At 51.4% G+C, this 21,912-nt stretch overlaps 1 protein-coding gene across 17 annotated transcripts in view; it reads left to right on the plus strand.

Moving 5' to 3' along the window:
• The window catches only part of MYT1 (myelin transcription factor 1), an 80,753-nt gene that overhangs the window by 14,389 nt on the left and 44,452 nt on the right, over positions 1–21,912 (plus strand). For 7 of the 17 annotated variants that reach the window (XM_078372205.1, XM_035299171.3, XM_078372201.1 and 4 more), the window contains 5 exons: positions 6,247–6,347; positions 14,480–14,534; positions 15,522–15,552; positions 21,018–21,080; positions 21,454–21,701. In XM_078372205.1, the coding sequence (XP_078228331.1) occupies positions 14,480–14,534; positions 15,522–15,552; positions 21,018–21,080; positions 21,454–21,701 (397 nt within the window). In that variant the 5' untranslated portion in view covers positions 6,247–6,347. Of the gene's footprint in view, positions 1–6,244; positions 6,348–14,479; positions 14,535–15,521; positions 15,553–19,409; positions 19,478–21,017; positions 21,081–21,453; positions 21,702–21,912 lie in introns of those variants that run through there. The other 10 variants (XM_078372210.1, XM_035299178.3, XM_078372207.1 and 7 more) reach the window with 5 other exon arrangements.

The raw sequence follows: 21,912 nt of genomic DNA on the forward strand, positions 1-21,912 counted from the left end.
GCTTGCTGGGACCTCCTGCCCTGTGCAGGAGTCCCCAGAGGCGTCCCACTGACCATCCATGGGCTACTGTTTAAAAACAGCTTTATTGGAATGTAATTTACACATCACAGAATTCATCTATTAAAAGTATACAATTCAGTGGTTTTAGTGTATTTATAGAGCTGTGCATCTATCATCACAACCCAATTTTAGGTGATTTTGATCACCCCGGAAAGAAACCCCGTGCCCACGAACAGTCATTGTCCATCTGCTCCTCCACGCGTCCGAGGTGACACAAATCTACTTTCTGTCTTTGTGGATTTGCCTGTTTTGCACCTTTGGTAAATACAGAATTGGTCAATACGTGGCCTTTTCTGCCTGGCTTTTTCCACCAAGCATGATGTTTTGAGATGCACCCACATTGTCCTGTGTATAAGCGCTCCATTCCTTTTTATTGCCAAAGACTATGCAACTGTATCTTGTCTCACTCAGCGGTTGATGACATTGGGTTTCTCCACTTTTCTGCTAGTGTGAATAAAGCTGCTATGCATAGTTGTGTACAAGCTTTTATGTGGACATATGTTTTTATTTCTCTTGGGCAAATATCTAGGAGTGAAATCCCTGAGTCATATGATAACCCTATGTTTAACATTTTGAGTGACTGCCATGCCATTTTCCAAGTGATTGTCCTATTTTACACTCCCATCAGCATTATATGAGGGTTCCAGTTTCTCCATACTCTCACCAACACTGGTTACTGTCTGTTTATTTTTAAAACTACATGGTACAGTGGTATCCGAGTGCGGTTTTGATTTGCATTCCCTGAGCCACTAGATGATGGGCATCTTTTCATGAGCTTATTGGCCATTTCTGTGTTATCTTCGGAGAAATGTCTATTCAAATCCTTCACTCATTTTTAAATTGGATCATTTCTCTTATTATGGAGTTGTAAGAGTTCTTTATTCCAAATACAAGTTCTTTTTCAGATATATGATTTGCAAATATTTTCTCCCAGGTTTTGGGTTGTCTTTTCACCTTACTGACAGTGTTATATATTTATTTTTGAGGTTGAGTCTCACTCTGTCACCCAGGCTGGAGTGCAGTGACATGATCTTGGGTCACTGCAACCTCTGCCTCCCAGGTTCAAGTGATTCTCCTGCCTCAGCCTCCTGAGTAGCTGGGACTACAGGCACACACCATCACACTTGCCTAATTTTTTGTATTTTCAGTAGAGACGGGGCTTTATCATGTTGGTCAGGCTGATCTTGAACTCCTGACCTTAAATGATCTGCCCACCTTGGCCTTCCAAAGTGTTGGGATTACAGACGTGAGCCACCTTGCCCAACTGACAGTGTTATTTTAACTACAAAAGTTTTAAACCTTGTTGAAGTCCAATATATTATTATTTTTTTAATGGCTTGTACTGTTGTTGTCATAGCCAAGAAACCATTGCTTAACCCAGAGTCAGAAAGATTTACTCCTAAGTTTTTTAAGAGTTTTGGTTCTTACATTTAGATATGTGATCCAGTGTGAGTTAATTTTTGACAGGGGTCCAAGTTCATTTTTTCAGGATATCTAGTTGTCCTAGCACATTTGTTGAAAAGACACTTTTTTTCCCATTAGATTTTTTAATGCCTTTGTGAAAAGCAAGTGACCATCAATATAGGGTTATTCCTGGACTCTCAATTCTGCCCACTTACCTACATGCCATCCTTATGCTAGTACCACATTGCCTTGATGACTGCAGCTTTGTAGTAAGTTTTGAAATTGAGAAGTGTGTCTCCCAACTTTGCTCTTTTTCAAAATTGTTTTGGCTAGTCTGTGTTACTTGAATTGCCATATGAGTTTTAGAATGAGTTTGTCAATTTTTGCAAACAGAACAAAACAACACAGCTGGAGAGGTCAGAAATGGTCACATTCTGGTGAGATTTAGGAAACCATGTTGGCAGGATTTGGGGCCAAGGATGACCCTCAGGGTTCTGTCTTGAGGAGCTGATGACTGAAGATGGGAAGAGGAATGCCCAAGTCACATACCAAGCAGAGATTGTGGGCAGAGGGGAAGCAGAGAGGACAGGGTATCTGCCGTGGGGTGGCCAGTGGCCAGGAGGAAACTATACAGTGACTGACAAGGTCGGGGGCAGGTGTTTGCCACAGGAGTGGGGAACAGACGTGCATTTCAGCAGTGCATAGTGGGCCCTCATGTGCCCTGTGACGTGACGCCGGCTGCTGTTTCAGTAGTGGGATTGGGTGGAGGCCAGTTGTGCTGGGGCTGTAGGAAGAGTCAGCAGGAAGTATAGTTATGAAGCAGGAGGTGAGGGAGAGGGGGCCGGCAGGAACGTGGGGTCCAGAGAGACTGTTTTTAAATATGGTTGCCTCAAGCCTGCTGAAGAGTTGGAAAGAGCAGTTAAATATTCCAGAAGAAAGGAGGGAAGAGTTGATACTCCTGGGAACTTTAACCGACAGTGGGAAGAAGGTAGGTATAAATCCAGATGGAGAGGCCTGCTCAGCAGGGAGGCAAGATCCCACCTCCTATGCTGGAGACACAGGAGGGCTGAGAGGGTACACGGGAGAATGGAGATGTGGGCTCCTCTCGAGAGACTCCATTTCCCCTCTGCATGCTGAGGAGCAGGTGGTAACAGCTCCTGGCCCCAAAGGCAGCCCTAGTCACCAGTGAAGACTGAAAACGTTTGTCTTTCCATGCTCACCACCTGGCCTCTCACTCAGCTTTCCTGTGGTTTTGTTCTTGTTTTCAGAGTAGGGAGGTTGTGCACAGTGGAAGGGGGTCGGGTTGCCAGTGCTAGAGTGGTTCAGAGCTAAACACCACAGGACACCATGAGGGCAGGTTGGTTCAGGCCAGATTCCAGGCCACCCAGCCAGCACGAAAGCAGCCATGGTCACCTGTGTGAGGTCCCTCATGGGGTTGTGAGTGGAGTGGCCCCAGTGCCAGTGCAAGGAGGAAGTGTGTGATGGCAAAGTGTCAGTGGGTGGCTCTCCTTGCCATGACGACAGAAGGAAACCTTGGGGTAGGCCAGCAGCACTCCCTGGGAAGAGCCCAGCAGAGTACTGGTTCTCGGTGAAATGTCGTGTCTGGGGCCTGGGTCAGACTGGTCTCCAGTTTGCGGTGCTGCTGAGTTGGAAAAAGAGGGCTTCGTTAGGAGAGGGGCAGAGAGGCTGCAGCTCAGCTCTGCACATCTCCCTGGCCTCTGCTAGAGTCTCCAGCCAATGAGGGGTGGTTGCCTCTCTGGACCCTCGTGCAGCAATCTCAGCCAAGCAGGCTGTTTGTTTACTGAGTTTTTCTGCCCACCAGAGTCCCACAAAAGTGAGTCTGGGGCCACTGTTGGGACAGATGTGGGAGCAACCTTGAGCAGGCAGGACTCCAGGTACAAAGATGCCAGGTCTATAGAGAGGGGTCCCAGCAAAGCCAAGAGTAAGGGCTTGTCTTGATGAAAACCTCCTCTTCACTTTAGATTCCCGACAGGAAAGGCCATGGTGGTGACGGCAGTGCTGATGTCCTCATGCTTTCAGTTCCAGGCTCTTCCTATGCACGTCTCTCCATCTCCAAATACATCTTTTCCTCCCATGTTATGGGTGAAGAACTTAAGTCTCACAGAGGGTTGTGACCTGCCGGTCAGGTCTGAGTTGCTAGCAGTGCTCTGTGTGAGCTTTGGGGGCCCTTGTTCCCACTGCAGAGTGTCCATGGAGCAGCATGACTTCTGGAAGGGGCGTCTTTATGGAACCCCTTACATTTTGGTGGAGAGTTTTCCTTTAGCACGTGGCCCTGGTACGTGTGGACTTAATGTGCTGCTGGGGATGCTGATTGCGCAGAGCCTTTGGACGTGGAGCCTACTGAGCCCACGGGGCAGGGCGTGGCCACACACAGGACCCAGTAGGGGACTGAGGGAGCCATAGGAGAGGAGCTGGTAAACCTTACTGGGCTTCTAACAGTGCTTGTTTGCTGCCAAAACATTTCCTGGAAAAGGGAGGCTAAATCATGTCAAGGTCGAGCTGGGTCCTCAGGTCCTCACAGATGAGGTTCTGAGCTTGGGGGTATGTACTTTGATTACTTGTGTGCTCTGCATCCAGGGGTGTGGTGCAAAGGCTTTTACCAGGTGCCATTCTGCTCTTTTGCCCAGATAAGCTCAGTGGCTTTGCTGCTGCAGGGAGGCAGGGGTGGCTCTTTGGAGGAGCACAGGACCCCGTGACCCTAGTGCTTTGCCTGAGCAGGTATGGGGCCTCAGGGCCTCAGGGCCTCAGACTCCAGGTCTGACTGACCTAGGATGGAGTGTCAGGGATGTGAGCAATGAAGAGTTCCACAGGGCTTAATTTCCAGACCTTCATGGGTGGGTGTGGGTGGAGAAGCCCCAGTGAGCTGGTTAGCTCCCATCAAACAAAACATCCCTTTGCAGAGACGTTTGCAGTTCATGCCCACCTGGCTTCTCTGAGAAGCAGGAAAGACTCAAAGCAGAACTCAGGGGAGTCACCATCGGGAGAGGCAGTGCCTGTGGAGCACCCAGACCTTATGCCCTTTCCTCCAACTGTCAGTCAGACATGCCCCAGTTGTCTTGCGTATTTACATATGTAACCCTAACAAGAAATTCTGCTTGAGCCTTGCCAGTCAGCCCAGTGAGCAGGTTCCCGCAGCATCTTGTCTCCTGGGACAGATACTCAGAAAGCGAGCCCTGTGCACTCTGGGGCTTTGCCTCTCGCCTTCTGTTGTGACCACACAAGAGCCACCCAGAGAACCCCACGCCCTGTCTTCAAAGTGTGAGGCATCCTCCCTGGCTGGGGGAATTATTCTTTGTTCAGGTGCGGAATCTTCTGGTACATTTTGCCTCCCTATGCCCTGCATCCCTGTCATAGAGTTGAGAATTTGGTTACCTGGTGGGCAGGCTGGGCCCTCTCAGAGGCACCTCACACTGGCTCAGTGCAGATGGGAACCCAAGGGGCCTCGAGATCTGGGGTTATGGGGAGACCCCCGCAGCTCACTCCTCACTAGTCCAGGCACCGGTGCCTGTGGTGGGAGCCCTGTCATCTCAGCGATGGCCTGTGATTTTGTTACAGCTCAATGAGGGGAGGCACGTAGTAGGTGCACACAGTAGGTGCTGAATCTGAGTGGTTTTATTCTTTCCTCTGAAGACCTTGTATTATGCTGTCTCCTTGACGACCAAATCTGCTTTCCTCTGTGTTTATGCTCTGGAAGGTAATCCGAAGCCCTTTAATAGGATGGAAGCATTTCCAGATAAGAAGAAGATGCTGTGGCCAGAGCCACAGGGCTGCCTGGGGCCAGGAGTGGCCAGAATCCTAGAGAAAAATTGCATTTGGGGATGCATGGGGAAGCATAAGAAAAAGGAAGAAAACGGGTGGGAACAGTGTGCCTTCAGCAGAACCCAAACTGACTTCCAAGGCAAAGGCAGAGCAGAATGCAAGAATATTCATTTCCTGTTTTTATTGTTGGTTACTTAATGACCTTTCTTTGAAATGCTGCAGTTATGTAGAAAGCAGGTTGTCATGGAAACGGGGAGTGACGTGCAGGGAATAGGTACACAATGCATTTCTTTGTCATGTCCAGCTGATGCATTCAGCCTCTGTTTAGACATGGGAATTTATGTGAGGAATTAAATATTAACTGGAGGCATTGCCCTGGAGAGAGGCAGAAACACAGGGTGAGAAAGGACGATGAAAACCGGGGCAAAGAGCCTGGTGGGGCCCCCAGGATCCTGTGGGAGGCAAAGCTGACTGGACACCATGGGTGGATCTCACTTTCTTCCATCAATGGGCTCCAGAGAAGTTGTACAAAACAATCTGCTTTTTCAAATGAATATGTACTGTGCATTCTTTTGAGGGGCAGAAGGATCTGGTTGTAACATGAATAATGACTCGTTAGTCAGCTCATTTTCAAAGCTGGAGAGATTAAATGCCACATTTTCTCAGGTGGGTCTCAGCTGCCTTGTCCCAGCACTCTGGTGAGCACGGCTGACAGTGGGACCCAACCACCTACCCAAGGCACGTTGCATGAGTAGCACCAGAGCTGGGACAATGGTGGAGGGCTCTGAGGAGGCTCCTGAGTCGGAGAGAAATTGTTTCTTGTCCCTGGAACAGCCATGGAGCCATGACCTTGTCTGTTGCTCCATTAGATTTCAGAAAATAGGGATTGAATGTATGATGTATAAAAAAGTACCCCAAGCTTCTCACTTTTTCCTCTTGAGCCAGTGTGGCTGGCACCCACCAAGCTTTCCTTTTCTGAACTTGTATCTTTTAAACCCTCAGAAAATGAGTTCCAGGGTGAGCTGCTAAATCAGAGGTGGACACACGGAGGCAAGGCCAGCAGCTGCAAGACCTCAAGACCCCTCCTGGGCAGACCCTGCAAGGTGAGGCACTAGACGGCGGCCCCTGTCCTGGGGCTCCACCACGTGGTTGCCTGCACAAAGCCTCTCCTCGGCCGCAGGCACAAAGCGCGGAGGTGACTTTTGGTCTGATTATCACCAGAGTCCAGGTCAGGTGAAGGGTAAATGGGGACCAGGATCAGCAATGATCTGGTAACTTTAAAATTAAGGGAAGAGGCCAGGCGCAGTGGCTCACACCTGTAATCCCAGCACTTTGGGAGGCTGAGGTGGGTGGATCACAAGGTCAGGAGTTCAGGACCAGCCTGACCAACATGGTGAAACCCCATCTCTACTAAAAATACAGAAATTAGCTGGGCGTGGTGATAGGTGCCTGTAATCCCAGCTTCTTGGAAGGCCGAGGCAGGAGAATCAGTTGAACCCGGGAGGCGGAGGTTGCAGTGAGCTGAGATCACACCACTGCACTCCAGCCTGGAAGACAGAGAGCAAGACTCAGTCTAAAAAAAAAAAAAAAAAAAATTAAGGAAAGAAAAATGACTCTGAGCAGATCAAAACTAACATGTGACCCCAGGCTGGGTGTGGTGGCTCACACCTGTAATCCCAGCACTTTGGAAGGCCAAGGCAGGTGGATTATTTGAGGTCAGGAGTTTGGGACCAGCCTGGCCAACATGGTAAAACCCATCTTTACTAAAAATACAAAAATTAGCTGTGCTCAGTGACACACGCCTATAATCCCACCTACTTAGGAGACTGAGGCAGGAGAATCACTTGAACCTGGGAGGCAAAGGTTGCAGTGAGCCGAGATTGTGCCACTGCACTCCAGGCTGGGCAACAGAACAAGACTCCATTTCAAAAAACAAGCAAGCAAGCAAGCAATCAACCAACCAAACAAAAAAACCCCACAAAACTAAAATGTGAACCCAGAGTCTCACTTCCCTGCTTTGAGATAGGAGCACTTCTGGGCTCTGTGATGTGCCTGAGCAGCTGTTCTCTATTCACTGGCTTTTACCAGGGTGGGCTGAGTCCCTGCAGGATCTGACAGCAGAGTTTGCCAGCAGGAACTTATGAGGTCTATTGGCCTTATTTTGATTTTCCTAAGGGGAGGCAGATGGTGCATGCCCTTCCTATACCTTCCCAGAATTCGGGATGGAGGGGACCTCCCCTGGGGACACTCCCAAACTGTGATGTCACACGTGCTTATAGCCACTGTTCTCCACCAACACTCTGATTCTAGAACTTCCCGCCAATACTCTCTGGTGAGGCCAGGTCCACTCAGAGCTGGACGTAGAGGCCGACAATGGCTTAGGGTGCAGCCCTTTCCAGGCATCAGATTCTGTCTGCCCTCTTGTTTTCTTGCATGTGGGTGCTCTCCAGCAAGGACCCAACTGTGATGCAGGGACTCAGGGCTCAGGGACAGTGATGGCCTAGGGTGTAGGCAGGGAGGGCTGTGCAGTTACAGTGGGACCTTCATTTGAGGGTGCTTGTAATTTACTCTCAAGACCCAACCTTTTTATTTTGAATCTGGTGGTGAAAATGTACATTTTAATGGGTCTGTTATAGATACCTTGTTCAGCCTCTCCGCTCATATTTTGGCTCCCATAGGATTATCCATGCTCTACTGATTCACCTTGGAGCCTGAGGCACAAGGAAGTGTCAGTCATATTGGTCCTGTCTTTATTTAAAGTTTTGGTATTTTGTTTATCATGGTTTTTTTGTATCATGTTGATGTTTCTAAATATTGAATTAAAATATTATTTATCTTGATCGCTGAGTTTTTGGCCTCATTCCCCTCACACTACCACAAGCCCTGAAGATTCACATAGAGCTGTCCTGGCATGAGGTCATGTGAGAAGTTACTTGATTTGAGGACAGGGCCTCTGCATGAAGTGTTATCTACAAATGTCTGATGCCACGTCAGGGGTGGGTAGGAAGATTTTTGTCTACCCCTGGCCCCAAATATGACGCACTTATAGAGTTTGGGACCTGCCATGGATGACCCATGGCTGTTCAAAGTGCAAATTCTGTGAACAAAGCCAGGGGCCCATGCCCAGGTTCTCGCGGCATCACCAGCTCTTTCATCACTGCTCTGTTTGAGAGTCATTTTCCTTTGGGATAGGGCCTGAGTTACTGCTCTGAATAGAGAAGCTAAGATGAAAAGTGTGCCAGAGAAGGCGAGAGGATGAGAAAGGTCGACTGCCCAGAGGACAGTGGGGCTGGTGCAGGTGGCGTCTCCTGACTTAGGGGCTGAGGAGGGTGGCAGCACAGGTCATGAGAATGTCACACAGCTACAGCAGCACTGGATCAGCCTTGCAGAGGCTGGCTTCGGACAGGAGACAGGTGAGGTGAGGAGCCAGCACGGGAGGGCAGTTAACAGACAAAGCCTGTGCCAGGGACCGTGATAGCGTGCCGCTTGCTCTGAGTTCAGCACCAGGCATGTGGACAGCTCAGGACCGGTTGGAAGCGGCTGCCAGAGAAGTTAGGTGGTGGTGTGTCAGTGGGAAGTGCAGGTGCTGACGGTAACTCCTTAACTCCCTTCTTGCAAAACATTCAGTGGATGACTGTGGAGATATGGAATCATAAAAAAGGGCAATTGCATGACCATTCAGCCAACACTTCTTCTGCCACCCAAGGCAGGGGGTGCCTCTGGCAAGGGCGACTGGATAGAGGCTCCTGCAAGGGAAGGAGCTGCCACAGGGTGTGGCCATTCTGCTTGCCTCACTTGATGTTGCAGGAGTCTGCCCTGGGTAGGTGTGAATTCCACTTATGCTGGGGTTTTTAACAGATGGTTGCAGATGTGGCTGCTTCACCAGGGTACCCATTACGTAGGTATAATTCTTAATTTGGGAGTGAAGTGAGCCAGTAGCCCATGCTTACAGCTGTCAAGAGAACCCCTTCTCAGACATGTGTTAAATAATGCCCCATGGAGGTGTCCTTTCAATGTCCTAAGGAGGAGGCTGGTGTAATCTGCTGAATTTGTCAGGAGAATTTCAGAATTTCAGATGTGCAACAGGACATCACCCAATGTGGAGAGAGAACTATCACTACAAGGAACCAGGGGGTGCTCCCAGTGGGGCGCAGGGGTGAGGGCTCATGGTTTAGCCTCAGAGATCAAGGGAGTAGAAAGCAGGATGTGTGTCAAGGTCACTGACTTTCTGTATCTGTTCTGTGGGCTGAGCTGGCAGGCAGGTGACCCTCCCGGGATTCTTGGGAGGGGAACGAGGCAGATGCTTAAATGCTGCTCTGAGATCGCTGAGTGGGAACGTGCACCTTCCTCAATACTGTCTGCTGTGATGGCTTCCCAATGGTGACAGGGAAGTTGGTGCTGCCTCAGTACATAAGTGAGAGAAGAAAACAGGTCAGAAGATGGCTCTGTCCATCTCCCCTCCCCTCACTGACGAGAAGTGAAACTGAATGTAGTGTGAGGCACTGCTGGAGCCAGGCAGGGTGGGCAACGGCCAGCTTCTGGCCTCCTCCTCTCCCCCAAGTCCTTCTGGGAAGGGGCTGCCTGTGGTCCCTGGAGCTCAGCAGGTGCTCTCCTTCTTCTTTTGGGTCTCTGGGAGGAATATCATCATGCAAGAGGCTCAAGCATCCCACCAGGACACCCAACCTATGTAATTTTATGGATTTTTAAGAATAGTTGTAAGACCATCCTAAATCTCCAGATTTGCTGGCTGTCAGAACATATTTTAAATAAAATGAAACACTAATGTGTCTCCTCCTTTAGTCCAGAGCTGGGGTATATGGTCCCTGTTGTGTCAGAATGCCTGGAATCCCCCAGCTCAAGGCCCCCACATGTGGCCTTGTGTCGCCCCTCTGACCACGGCTCTCCATGTACCACAGCCCCAGGATTTCAGAGATGTTTCTGCCTGTCCCCATTTATTCATCCATCCACCTGTGCATCCGCCCATCCTCACATGATATGCACTGAGCAGCTCTCTGGAGGAGAGACAGTGACCTTAACACCATGAATGCAGGAGCTCATTTCAGACTGAGAAGAGGACTGCGGGGGAAGCAAGCAGGCACATGGTGGGGACTTTGAGAGGTGGAGGAGGCAGGGTGCTGGCCACGCACGAATGCACCCAGCTCCACGTCTGGAGTGTCTCCCACTGCACATGTCTTCGGATCACTGCTCCTTTCACCCTTCCTATCCCTACCTGGCTCTCAAGCCTTAGCAGCTCCCTCTGCCTCGGGCTCTCCCCTCACCACTCCCTGCCTCCTTGGAGTGACATACAAACCTTGGGGTGCCAGGCTCATGCCCCTCAAGGCCAGGACACCCTCATGCCAGGACCAGGATTCTGTCCTTTGAGCAGCCCTGGGCCCTTGGTACAGAAGGGATGTGATGGGGGCTGAGGGAGGGGGCTGTTCAGCTTTGAAGCATGAGAAAGGAACGACAGGGGCAGAGAGAGACAGAGAGGGAGTGAGTGACTGAGCAAGGAGAAACAGGCATCCCTGAGCTGGGCCAGGGAACGGCGGGAAGTCACAGCTTCTGGGGCAAGGGTGGAAGTTGGCACAAAGCCTGTTGGGCTTCATGGAAAATCCCTAGCCCTGACATCTCTGGCAGTTGAGTCCACCATTTTCCCTTAGAGATGAGACCTGAGTCGTTTGCTTCTGGCTATGTTTCTGGTTGTTTTTCTTGTTGTTTTTTGAGACAATCTTGCTCCAGCCCAGGCTGGAGTGCAGCGGCGCAATCTCGGCTCACCGAGGTCTTCGCCTCTTGGGTTCAAGTGATTCTCCTGCCTCAGCCTCTTGAGTAGCTGGGACTACAGGTGGCTGCCACCACACCCAGCTAATTGTTGTATTTTTAGTAGAGTCGGGTTTCACCATGCCTGCCTCAGCCTCCCAAACTGTTTGTTGGGATTACAGGTGTAAGCCACCGCACCCAGCCCTTTTTCTGGGCTCTGAGTGCATTTCTCACAGCTTCAGCCTCAGAGTCCAGATTGCTCTGCAGGCTTCTGGACTGCTTATTGCATTTGCTTTTTTTTTGGTTCCTGAGTTTGTAAACACCCAACTCAGGGAACTCTGTTTTGCCAAGGGCCGTGTGCAGATGAGTCTGGAAAAGGGGCTGGTCTTCGTAGCATGTCATGGTGACAACTACGTGTATATATATATCTATATTTCCTTTTTTTTCTTTTTTGAGATGGAGTCTTGCTCTGTCACCCAGGCTGGAGTGCAGTGCTGCAGTCTCGGCTCACTGCACCTTCCGCCTCCTGGGTTCAAATGATCCTCCTTCCTCAGCTTCCCAAGCAGCTGAGACTACAGGTACCTGCCACCACTCCCTACTAATTTTTGTATTTTTAGTAGAGACAGGGTTTCACCATGTTAGCCAGGCTGATCATAAACTCACCTCAAGTGAGCCACCTGCTTTGGCCTCCCAAAGCGCTGGGATTATAGGCGGGAGCCACCACGCCCAGCAGAACTACGTATATTTTCAAAAGAGCTTACATGATTAATCCTGACTTTACTAAAAAGTAATATAAAACAGAACACACTTTTGAGGAGACTGCTTTTACATGGTACTAGGGAAGCAGGTTAAATGGATGGACAAAGAGACAATTCTCTTGGGTTAATTTGGCAATATACAATGTATTTGCATTTGTGAATTATTCTCCTCCCCATAGTTTTCCTATTGAAGGCAGAACTATTGAAATATTAATTAGAGCCCCAAGACATGTTCGCACTGGCAGAATGAAGTTGGCATTGGAGCAACAGAGCAGAGGTTCTTGAGAGAGATTCTGGCCCAGCAGTGAGAGTGGGTAATGGGGTCATCCTGTCTCAACAAAGGAAACTTTTCACCCTCAAGGGGAGAGGGCACTGGCTTATTTGTGAGTTGTACAAAAACAGGGACCTGGTTGGCTTGTGTTTGGAACAAGTAAAGTGTGTTTTAAACATCAATGAAAAATTGAGAAGTGTTTAGTTTTCTTCGAATCATTGAGCTGCCCTTAAGGGCACAGCTGCCACTGTGTGATGGGGGCAGAAGGTCTGGGGGGTTGCCACCAGTAATCACCAGGATGAGCCTGGGTGGTGCTGGGCACATGGCTGCCCCCACACCCCTCTCCATCTCCCACATCGGGGTGCTGATCTTGCGGCAGGAGGAGAGCAGAGAACCCACCTCTGAAGTGCTTTGAGTTCGTTGGAAAAATGACGTAAATCAAGCAGTGTCAGCCAGCACTGCTGATTTCAAACAGCTCAGAAACCAGTGTCCCAAGTCACCCAGCTCTTATGGATTCATTCTCATATTAAAGAGCCTGTTTTTTTTTCTTCAGTAGTTCATTTTTTCCCTTTAAAAATAAAAGCTACATGCACCTAAGAGAAATTCTCGCTTATTGACCAGTCAATGCAGATAAATTGCAAATGTAGGGTGCTCAGCAGAGGAAGCGGCAGAGCTGTCAGCTTCATCAATGGGAGCTCACAGTTTACAAGCAGCGCCCATTACACATCCCTGCAACCCTCTCTATTCTCTGCTCTTTGAATAATTTATCTGCAGGAAATCCAAATTGCCCAGGCACGCTTTAACCTAGCAGAATGCTAGCCAATATCCTTGGGAACACTGACAAAAAAAATAAAGCCGTAGATTGCATTTCAGCTGAGTGTGGGCACCATGCAATCAGACACATCAGCCCCATTGTGCATCCTGCAGCGGAAGGCATTGCGCACTGGCTCAGAGCAGACGACATTTGAAGGCTCATAAATGTAATGAAGTCCCTGTGACACCTGCTCCTCTCTTCACTTTAAACGTGAACCATTGGTCCATGGGGAACCTCCGCTTTAAAAATAGAAATTGTAGTAATTGTCTTCTGTTCTATTGGAAGGCTGTAATAAACGCATGGCTCAGAGCACTGTGCTCTGCAGCCCAGAGTCGACAGGTTGCATAAATTACCCAGGTTTTGATTTTTCTTCCTTAACAAATCACATATATCACTGTATGTTAGTGCTGCTGCTTGGGGAGGTTCAATTTGCAAATTTTGTCTTACTAATTGGGGGAATTCCTTTTTCTTTCTTCCCAGGTGGTACTGTAGACATTTGTCTCTTGCTGGCTTTCAGGAACTAAAGCCCCAGTTAAGATGTAGGGGCCTCTGAGCCCCCTCCTGCTGCCTCCCTTCCTTTCTTCTGCTACTTCTTCCCACACCCCTGCTTTCCCTTTGACAACCTCGCACATGGAGCTCTTGCTGCTCTTGTGTCTGTGGCCTGGGACAGGTGTGGATTTGCTGTGGTGATGTGGTGGAGTCCCGTGCTGTCCTCTTGGGCCTCCTGGGGTGTATGGAGCATCCCCTGTCCAGCCAGAGATGGCCTCCCCGACCTGGCATAGCTCCCTGAGAAGGATGTTTTGCATAGCATGGAGTGTGTGAGATTTATCTGCCTGCCCAGATTTGTCATGGTGACACAGGATTGGGATTCTGTGTGTGATCCTCACCCCAGGCATGTCCTTTCTGTGATTGTCACCCTCTTGGGGGCTCCTCCTTGACTCCCTTGCAGGACAAATGCTGTGGGCAGCATCCCCATGGAGGCCAGTCAGACTTGGGGATCAAAGGTGGGGAGGGTCACTGATGGGCTCAGGCAAGGCAGCCAGGCCCTCTAGGCCAGAGAACATATGGGCTGGGGCTGCTCCAGGCTGCCTATTTGCTCCTAGTGTAGGAGGGGCATTGAAGCCTTTGCTGTAGTGGGAAGAAAGGGCCCATGGGAAGCTGTGCTCTGGGGACACGTTGAGGTCAGAAGCTGTTGGATGACCTGCCCTGCCACGGTGGCTGAGTGTGGTGAGAGGTGAGCAGTGGGTGCTGCTCTGTGTCAGGCCAGGAGACCCTCATAGATAAAACATGAACTTTCATAAGGCTTCGGTGGGGCAGGGCCCATGCCTCGGCACTCGTTGGCAGGTGCACCCAGGGGCAGCGGGAGGGCACGGTGCTCTGCAGCCTCCTTGCCAAGGGCTGGGACATGCCGAATGGGATACTTCCAAGCCTAGTAGAGGGTCCTTCCTCCACAATGTCCTACCTGCTGCTCCTGGCCCCAGGCCTCTCCTGTCCTGTGAGCCCATCCGTGTCATTCTGTGCCCCAAACCACCTTCACTGTCAAAGCTTGAGACAGAAAATGGCCAGACTGATGGTTCTGTATTCCAGAGGCACTGGCTGGTGTTCTTGTTAACGTCACGGTTTTTTTGCTTGCAGATGAGCTTAGAAAATGAAGACAAGCGAGCTCGCACCCGATCCAAGGCCCTGCGAGGTGAGTGCTGCCCTTCCTGCCTCCAGGGCTGTAAATGCCACTTTCCTCTGCAGTCTTCCTCGGGCGTGCAAACCCCTACCACACATATGCAGAGATGCCCTGGGGACCTTGGGCCTCTGCAGCCTCTTTTATCCTCAGGCCTGCTGAGCTTTGAAGCTGGCATCTAAGAGGGCTGCTGAGGGGCCTTTGCCCCAGATGAACCTGCCTTGAGGCAGACCCAGCTCCACGGTGGGAATGGCAAGGCTCAGTTAAGAGACCATTCTGTTTGGAAATGGGAGGCTGCCAACCTTTCACCACCAGCCCCCATCCTTCCCAAGAGATCAGTCTTGGTGCTGATGGGGAATAGGAGGGTGTTGGGTTGAGCCAGCAGTGCAGTGGGGGGAGATGGGGCTGAGGCCTCACTCACTCTGCTAGGATCTAAGCCCTAACCCTTGGCTGGACTTACCTCCCTGATACATGGTTGGGGGAGGTCTTCCTGTTGTGTCCCACGCAGTGGCCAGGAGCTCCCCGCATTTCAGCTGTGCCTGCCTGGTCGGTGCCCTGCACATCTTTGCAGCCGTCACTGAAGGACCAGCTGCTTGGTCCGGTTGTTCTCTTCTCTGTCCAGCTTGATCTGGTGGTTTGTGTTCCCTGCCAAAAGCTGACTTCTATCTGCAATTAGAGAAAGAGACCCCATCCCTGGCCCTGAGGTCCCAGAGATCGTGCTTGAGGTGGAGTATCTGTCCCATTCAGCAAAACAGCCAGGCTTCTCAGGGGGGCTTCTGGGGTGAGCATCAGGCTAGAGGGAGCAGCTCACTCTGTTGACCTTGGACTCTCTGGGAGGTCAGGACAGGGTGAGGGCCCCAGAGAACCACGCAGGTCTCACTGAGATTGCCTCCACTTGTCTTTGGCAAACCTCTTGGCTGTTCAACTTGGTTTCTGCTGTTAGGGCAGTGAGGCTTTAAAATCACAATACCCATGTTTTCCCTGTTTTTCTCTTTTTTCCAGGAGCCCCAGAGACCACAGCTGCAGACCTCAGGTAAGGAAGTCTTCCTGTTAGCACCAAGCATTGTCTATGCATCTGTGACCCTGGAGATATCTTAAATGTCCCAATCGAGGTCTTCTTGGATTGACTGAATGTGCCTGGTGAGCCCCTGCTTTCCTTAAGGAGGCTGCCTTTCTCCTGGCCATGCATCCAGCTATCTTGGCCCCATCTCTACCCTTTCTCACCTCTGTCCTGGCCCCAGCACCATGGTGGAGACACAGATGTGCTTGCACCTGGTCACCATGAGGACCTGGACTGTCACCACGGTCCCCCAAGCCAGGAACAAGCTACTCTTTTTGCAGACTCTTACAAATGCTTCTGTGTCAAATGGTTGGAGGCCCAGTTTGGGGATGAGATAAGAGAAGAGGGTCTCCTGCATCCTGAGTCTTCCATTGGCTCAGGATGCAAACAGCCGTTCTGTGTACTGATGATCTGGCTGGCTGAGCTCTGTGACTGTTTTCTCCCTGCTTCTTAGGGATACGGATTCTCAGGGCAGGGACCATCTCTGTTCACCATACAATTGAAGAGTAGATGGCTTCTGCCAATCCAGAAAATGAGAGGCCTGTAGTTTACTTTGTAAACCTTTCGCAGAGGTGGGACGGAGGGATGCTGTAACTTGGAGATGAAGTAGAGGGCTAGGGGAGGGAGCTGGGGTGCTCCAAGCCCCAGGCCCTGTGTTGGTCACAGACTCTGTGCCTGCCCAGTCAGAGCCCTGTACCTCTTTGCAGCCATAACTGAAGGACCAGCCACTTACATTACAGCCACAGCATTACAGTCTTGATCTCTGGGAATGTCATGGAAGCACTGCCTGGTGTGTTACCACCCCGTTTGTGAAGTGGGGAAACCAAGACTCAGGGATTCACCCTCACCTAACCAGAAGAGCTGTATCACATGGGCTACTTGCTGGAAGCCCCACCCTGGGTAACAGGTGGGAGAGGCGGGGTGGAACCTCAGACAAACCAGGTTATGTGGCAGCACTTGTGGTCTGGTGTCCTCCGCATCCCATGGGTGCTCCCCAGAACATAGCCCCCCAAAGCACAGGGGTCGGCTCCCTGGAAGGGGGACACTGTCTGCTTGGCCAGCCTGCTGAGGAAGCAGTAATTGCGATGCCGAGAGATACTCAGAAGGACCCTGAGAAAAGGGCAGAGGAGGTGCCAGGTGGCATTTGCCTGGAGACACCGTGGAGGCAAAGACAGAGAAGAATCCCGAGCAAGGGTGCAGCAAGTGAGGCACAGGAGTTGCGGAAACTCCAGGCCTTTTGGGTAACAGATGGAGTGTGGAGGAAGCTGAAAAGGCAAATACAAATGGCTGGGTGCTCCCTTGTAGCTTTGAAACAGCAGAAGGAAAAATGACTCTCAAATAGATTTGTCTGTTTTGAAACATTCTGAGAGGACCTATCCAGCCTAACTGAGGGGGTTCTGTGAGCATTTAGATTTTGACACCCTCATTAGTCTGTGCTCCCAACCTATTTACTTGGTAATAGTGAGACTCTGAAACTTTTTAATGGAGAAACTATGGGGAAATATGTTGACATCTAGTGTTCCAACAACAATTTATTCAGCAATTTTTCATGGCTGAAAAGTGATGCTTAGAGGAAAATAGAACAAAGATTATGTTCCAAGGAATCAGATGCATTCTGCACGGAAGCTGCTGTGCATTCTTGTGTTCCCAAACATCCGTTGGCCACACGCTTCACGTGGGCGTGCCTGTGACTGTGCGCCCAGCCACGGTGGCAGCATTTACACCACAGAAATGGCAGAAATGGGCTGATGATGTTCTCCCTCCCAAAGGCCTGCGTTCTTGCCTACTGTGGGTGCTGACTGACAAGCAGATGAGGCCTCTGTCCTGGTGGGGCCCACACTGTGGGTGCTGGAACAGGGAGCGTGACCCCAGAGAAAACCCACTGCTGTGGCCTGTGAGAGGAGCAGCCCGTGGCATGGGACGAGCTCGTAGACACAGTCACCTTTTGGAATCCCTGCATGCAGGACTTTCTCTGTGGATGAGGGACTTAACACTCAGAACTTCCCAGCCCGCAGTGCCCCAACCCCAGCTCATCTCCCCACCGGCTCAGAGAGACCTCCCAGGAAGACACTCTTGGTTGTTTACGAGGTGAGCTGAGGAGTGGTCGGACTTGGATCGAGTAGGACCCTGAGCTGCTATTTCCGACTTCAGAGCCCACTGGGAGTGTCTGTGTGCCCTGATTTTAACACTCCAAGTGCCTGAGAGAAGAAGTGGTTCAATGGTTTTTCCTTTCACCCCAGTGGAAGAACTGATGACATTTCAGCTTGTGTTTTCGTCTGGGTCCATCTGTTGTCACATGGCCTCAGACAGACTCTGCTGGAGGGTTAGGGTTGGGGTTAGGGTTAGCATCTTTGAGACAGCGAGGTGCCGACAACACTGAGTTCAGGGCCACCTCTGAGCTCAGAGAGAGAACACGTCTGTGTCCTGACTCCCTGCAGCTCACCCTTCCCTTCTGGTGCCTTCTCCTTGAGTTGTTGGCCAATTCCCAACCAGATGACAGGAGGGAGTGGGGGGTTTTCCACCTGCCCCAGGGGAGGGAGGGAAAGCAGTGCCTGCAAAGGATGGTAGCTGAAGCTTGGGGCCCCAAGCCAGGCTTCAGCCCCTCTCCTGCCTTGCCATCTTCAATGCCAAGTGTGGGTTCCAGGTGAGCTGACCTCTCCTCAGCTCACCTGGTAAGCTATGCAGGTTGCCAGCTGAGGGGTGACTGTGAGCCACACCCTCTTTCCAGCCTCAGGTGCATCCTTTCCTTGTATCTCTGACACCAGCCCCCATCACAGGTGGGGAGTCAAGGCTGGGGAATTCCCTCCTCCCAGAGAAAGAGGCTCTGGAGTCCTGGAGCCCTGGTCATCTTCCTCTCCCTATAGCCCTAGCCCCAGAGGAAGTCAGTGAATAAGAGCTGGAGTGCTTGCAGGTGAAGCGGCAGGGCTGTCATCTGCTGTGGTAACACCCCTGGAGGCCCTGGCAGGTCTCTGGTCCGCTCGGCTGTGGGGTAGGGAGCAGGCATCTGTATTTCCAGCTTCCTGTCCCGGAGTGGCCTTGTCAGCTCCATGCACTTGGGCTCACAGCCCTGTCTCATGCCCTCTGAGACTGGGGCTGGAAGGTGCAGGACCACCTTTCTGGGGACTGGACTCTTCTGAGCTGAGGGTGATGTTCAGAGCAGTGCCAGTCTCCCCAGGCCTCAATGGCAGCTGTCACCTAATTTCCTGATTAACTCAGTGATTTAATCGACTAATTGGGACCTCAGCTTCAAATCCCCAATAACAAGGAGGTTTTTGTGAAAAGCTTCAAAGCTAGTTCTTGAAAGAGTGAAAGCAAGTGTGGGCCTGGATTTTAGAAGAGACTGGAGGCGGGGAGAAGGGGTGGCAGCAGGAGCAGCTCCCTCAGTTTGGAAAGGGAATCTGCGGTAGAGTGTGGCATGCCCTCCCTCTCTCCCTCTTCCTCCCTCCTCCCCTCCTTTTCTGCTTGGGTTCCTTCTTACCTCCTCCCTCCTTCCTTCCCTTCTTTTCTGTCTTCTTTTTAACACTCTAAGCCGGCATTAAGATCAGCCCCGCCCTGGAAGGCTGCAGGGAAGGTCCACCTTAGAGCTCCCACACCCGTGGTTGCTGTTGAGCCTAGGGATGGGGTGAGGCTGGATTCTCCTGACAGTTCTCCCTGAGGTGGTTGGGGAGTGTGGCCTGTAAGGCCAGGTGGGCGCCACAGTTGTCTGCAGTCAGGCCTGTGGTCAATCAAATTAGAAAGGATCAGAGGTGTCTAAACAGAGGTTGGGATGGTGTTCTTTTCCCTGGGTCTCAGGTGTGGGGGTGCCAGCCCTTCCCTTCCTCCTTTCGCAGGCTCTGGAAGATGTGCTTGTGTTTCGGAAAGAGCTGAGACTCACAGTGTCAATCCTGTTAAAAATAAGGTACTCCCATCTTGGCAAGGAAAGCCTCTGTCTTCCCACAGGCAGCACAGGCCTGCCCCTCCTGCCTGCCTTAGGTGACCTTGCATGGGCATCTCCCTTTATAAGCAAGGGAGACGCCAGTGCAAGGTCACCTAAGGCAGGCAGCTTAGGTCAGTTTGTGGTCAACTCTGGCCTCACACTCCACACCGGCCCCTGTCTGGCCACTTTTGCCGGAGGCTGCTGTGGGAGCCATGGTCCTGTTGCTATGGTTGGTTGGCATAATCAGTACTCATGCTCAGAGGCTTCCAGAGCTTCCTGCTGTTTTGGTTATGTAGGGAGGCAGATGATGGTTCAGGAAGAGGAACTCCTGGGTGTCCTGCCTTGGGCTTACCAGCCCGGGGGGGAGAGACGCAAGAAGGTCAGCATCACCCTTCTTCAAACTGCTCTTAGCATAGCCCGAGTCCTCCACCAAGGCGGATACTGTCAGCTCCTGGTTCATTAGCCCTCCTGGACTCATTTTCCTCCATGGGAGCCTCAACCCACACCAGCTACAGGCACTGGGGTGGAATCTTCACCTCCATCTTTGGCTTGGGCCACAGAGTCCCTCCTGCCTGGCAGTCCCAGCTCAGTTTGTTGGGGCATGAAGGTCGCAGCTGCCAGGGAAGGCAGAGACTGTTGCCCTTGATGGCCATAGGCCTTACAGCATTAGTGATGGCTGCAGGCCTTATAGCATTAGTGGTGGCCGTGGGTTTTACAGCATTAGTGGTGGCCACAGGCCTTACAGCATTAGTGGTGGGCATGAGTCTTACAGCATTAGTGGTGGCCGTGGGCCTTACAGCATTAGTGGTGGCCGTGGGTTTTACAGCATTAGTGGTGGCTGCAGGCCTTACTGTATAGTGGTGGCCGTGGGCCTTACAGCATTAGTGGTGGCCGTGGGCCTTACAGCATTAATGGTGGCTGCGGGCCTTACAGTATTAGTGGTGGGCATGAGTCTTACAGTATTAGTGGTGGGCATGAGTCTTACAGCATTAGTGGTGGGCATGAGTCTTACAGCATTAGTGGTGGGCATGAGTCTTATAGCATTAGTGGTGGGCATGAGTCTTACAGCATTAGTGGTGGGCATGAGTCTTATAGCATTAGTGGTGGGCATGAGTCTTACAGCATTAGTGGTGGCCATGGGCCTTACAGCATTAGTGGTGGCCACAGAGAAGGCCAACTTTTGTGCCTTGGGCGTGGGTCCTCTGTAGAGAGGGTGCTGTGTTCGAGGCCCCTCAGAATGTTTTGTGTCTCGCCCTGGAACCCTGCAGGCGAGATGCCTGCAGAACAGCTGTCCCAGAGACTCTGGCCTTGGAAGTCTTGCTCTTATATACATAGATCTTTAACCGAATCTTTTAAAACTGTAATGAGCCATGAATTTATTTGAATGAGGGGAGTTATTAAATTTCAGCAAATGGCAAGCAGTATTCTGAGCTGAATTGTTCGGAGGTAATCTGCTCTCTGGGGTGAAGGTCTGGGATGGGCCCTGAGATCTGAACCCCTTTGCCTTATTATTTCCCCTCAGCTGTCCCACCCCTGGATGCACTGGCTCAGGACATGTCCGGGGCAAGTACTCCAGACACCGAAGGTAAGAGGACTCTGGGGTGTCACAGAGGTTCCTGGGAGTAGATTTGGAGCCTTCCCCTGCTCTAGGCCCTTTTGCGGATAGAGAACCTTCCATCTTTGTCCACAGCTGACGAGGACAGGCTGCTGCCCCTCCTGCGAGGTGGCATCCTCTCACTCTGGCATGGAGGCCAGGGTGGCTGTGGGCACGCCACGTGGGGGCAGACAGATTACCGGTCCTCCCACACTACACTTGGGCTTTTCTGTCCAGGTCCCCTGAAAGGACTGGATGAGTGTGTGGAGGAGGGAGAAAGGACCCTCGGGAGGGGCTCATGGGGTGGCTGAGGCCTCTTGTGGCTCTAGCCTGGCCCTCTCCACTGCCTACTCCTCCCTCCCAGTTTACAGAGCTGCCCCCTGGCCAAGAAGAGGAAGCTGGAGGGCACTGAGGCTGAGCACCTGGTGTCCAAGAGGAAGTCGCACCCCCTGAAGCTGGCTCTGGACGAGGGCTATGGTGTGGACAGTGACGGCAGTGAGGACACTGAGGTGAAGGACGCCTCTGTTTCAGATGAATCGGAAGGAACTCTGGAGGGGGCCGAGGCTGAGACATCAGGACAGGAGGAGATTCATCGCCCCAAGCCAGCTGAAGGTGCTTTGTCGCTCTTTCTTCTCTGAATAAAGGACGCTTAGTGTGGCCCTGGAGAATTGCAGCCTGTGAGCGGGAGGGGCTTACTCTGGGCAAGAGAAAGCCCTTCCTGAGAACAAGGCATGTCTTGTCCCAACATGTGCTGGGCTTCCTGGGAGAGAGGTCTGCCCTGGTGTTTGTGGGGCCTATGGTGTGTTTGTGTGCGAACACTGTG

This window comes from Callithrix jacchus, chromosome 5, assembly GCF_049354715.1.
Source record: "Callithrix jacchus isolate 240 chromosome 5, calJac240_pri, whole genome shotgun sequence".
NCBI lineage: Eukaryota > Metazoa > Chordata > Mammalia > Primates > Cebidae > Callithrix > Callithrix jacchus.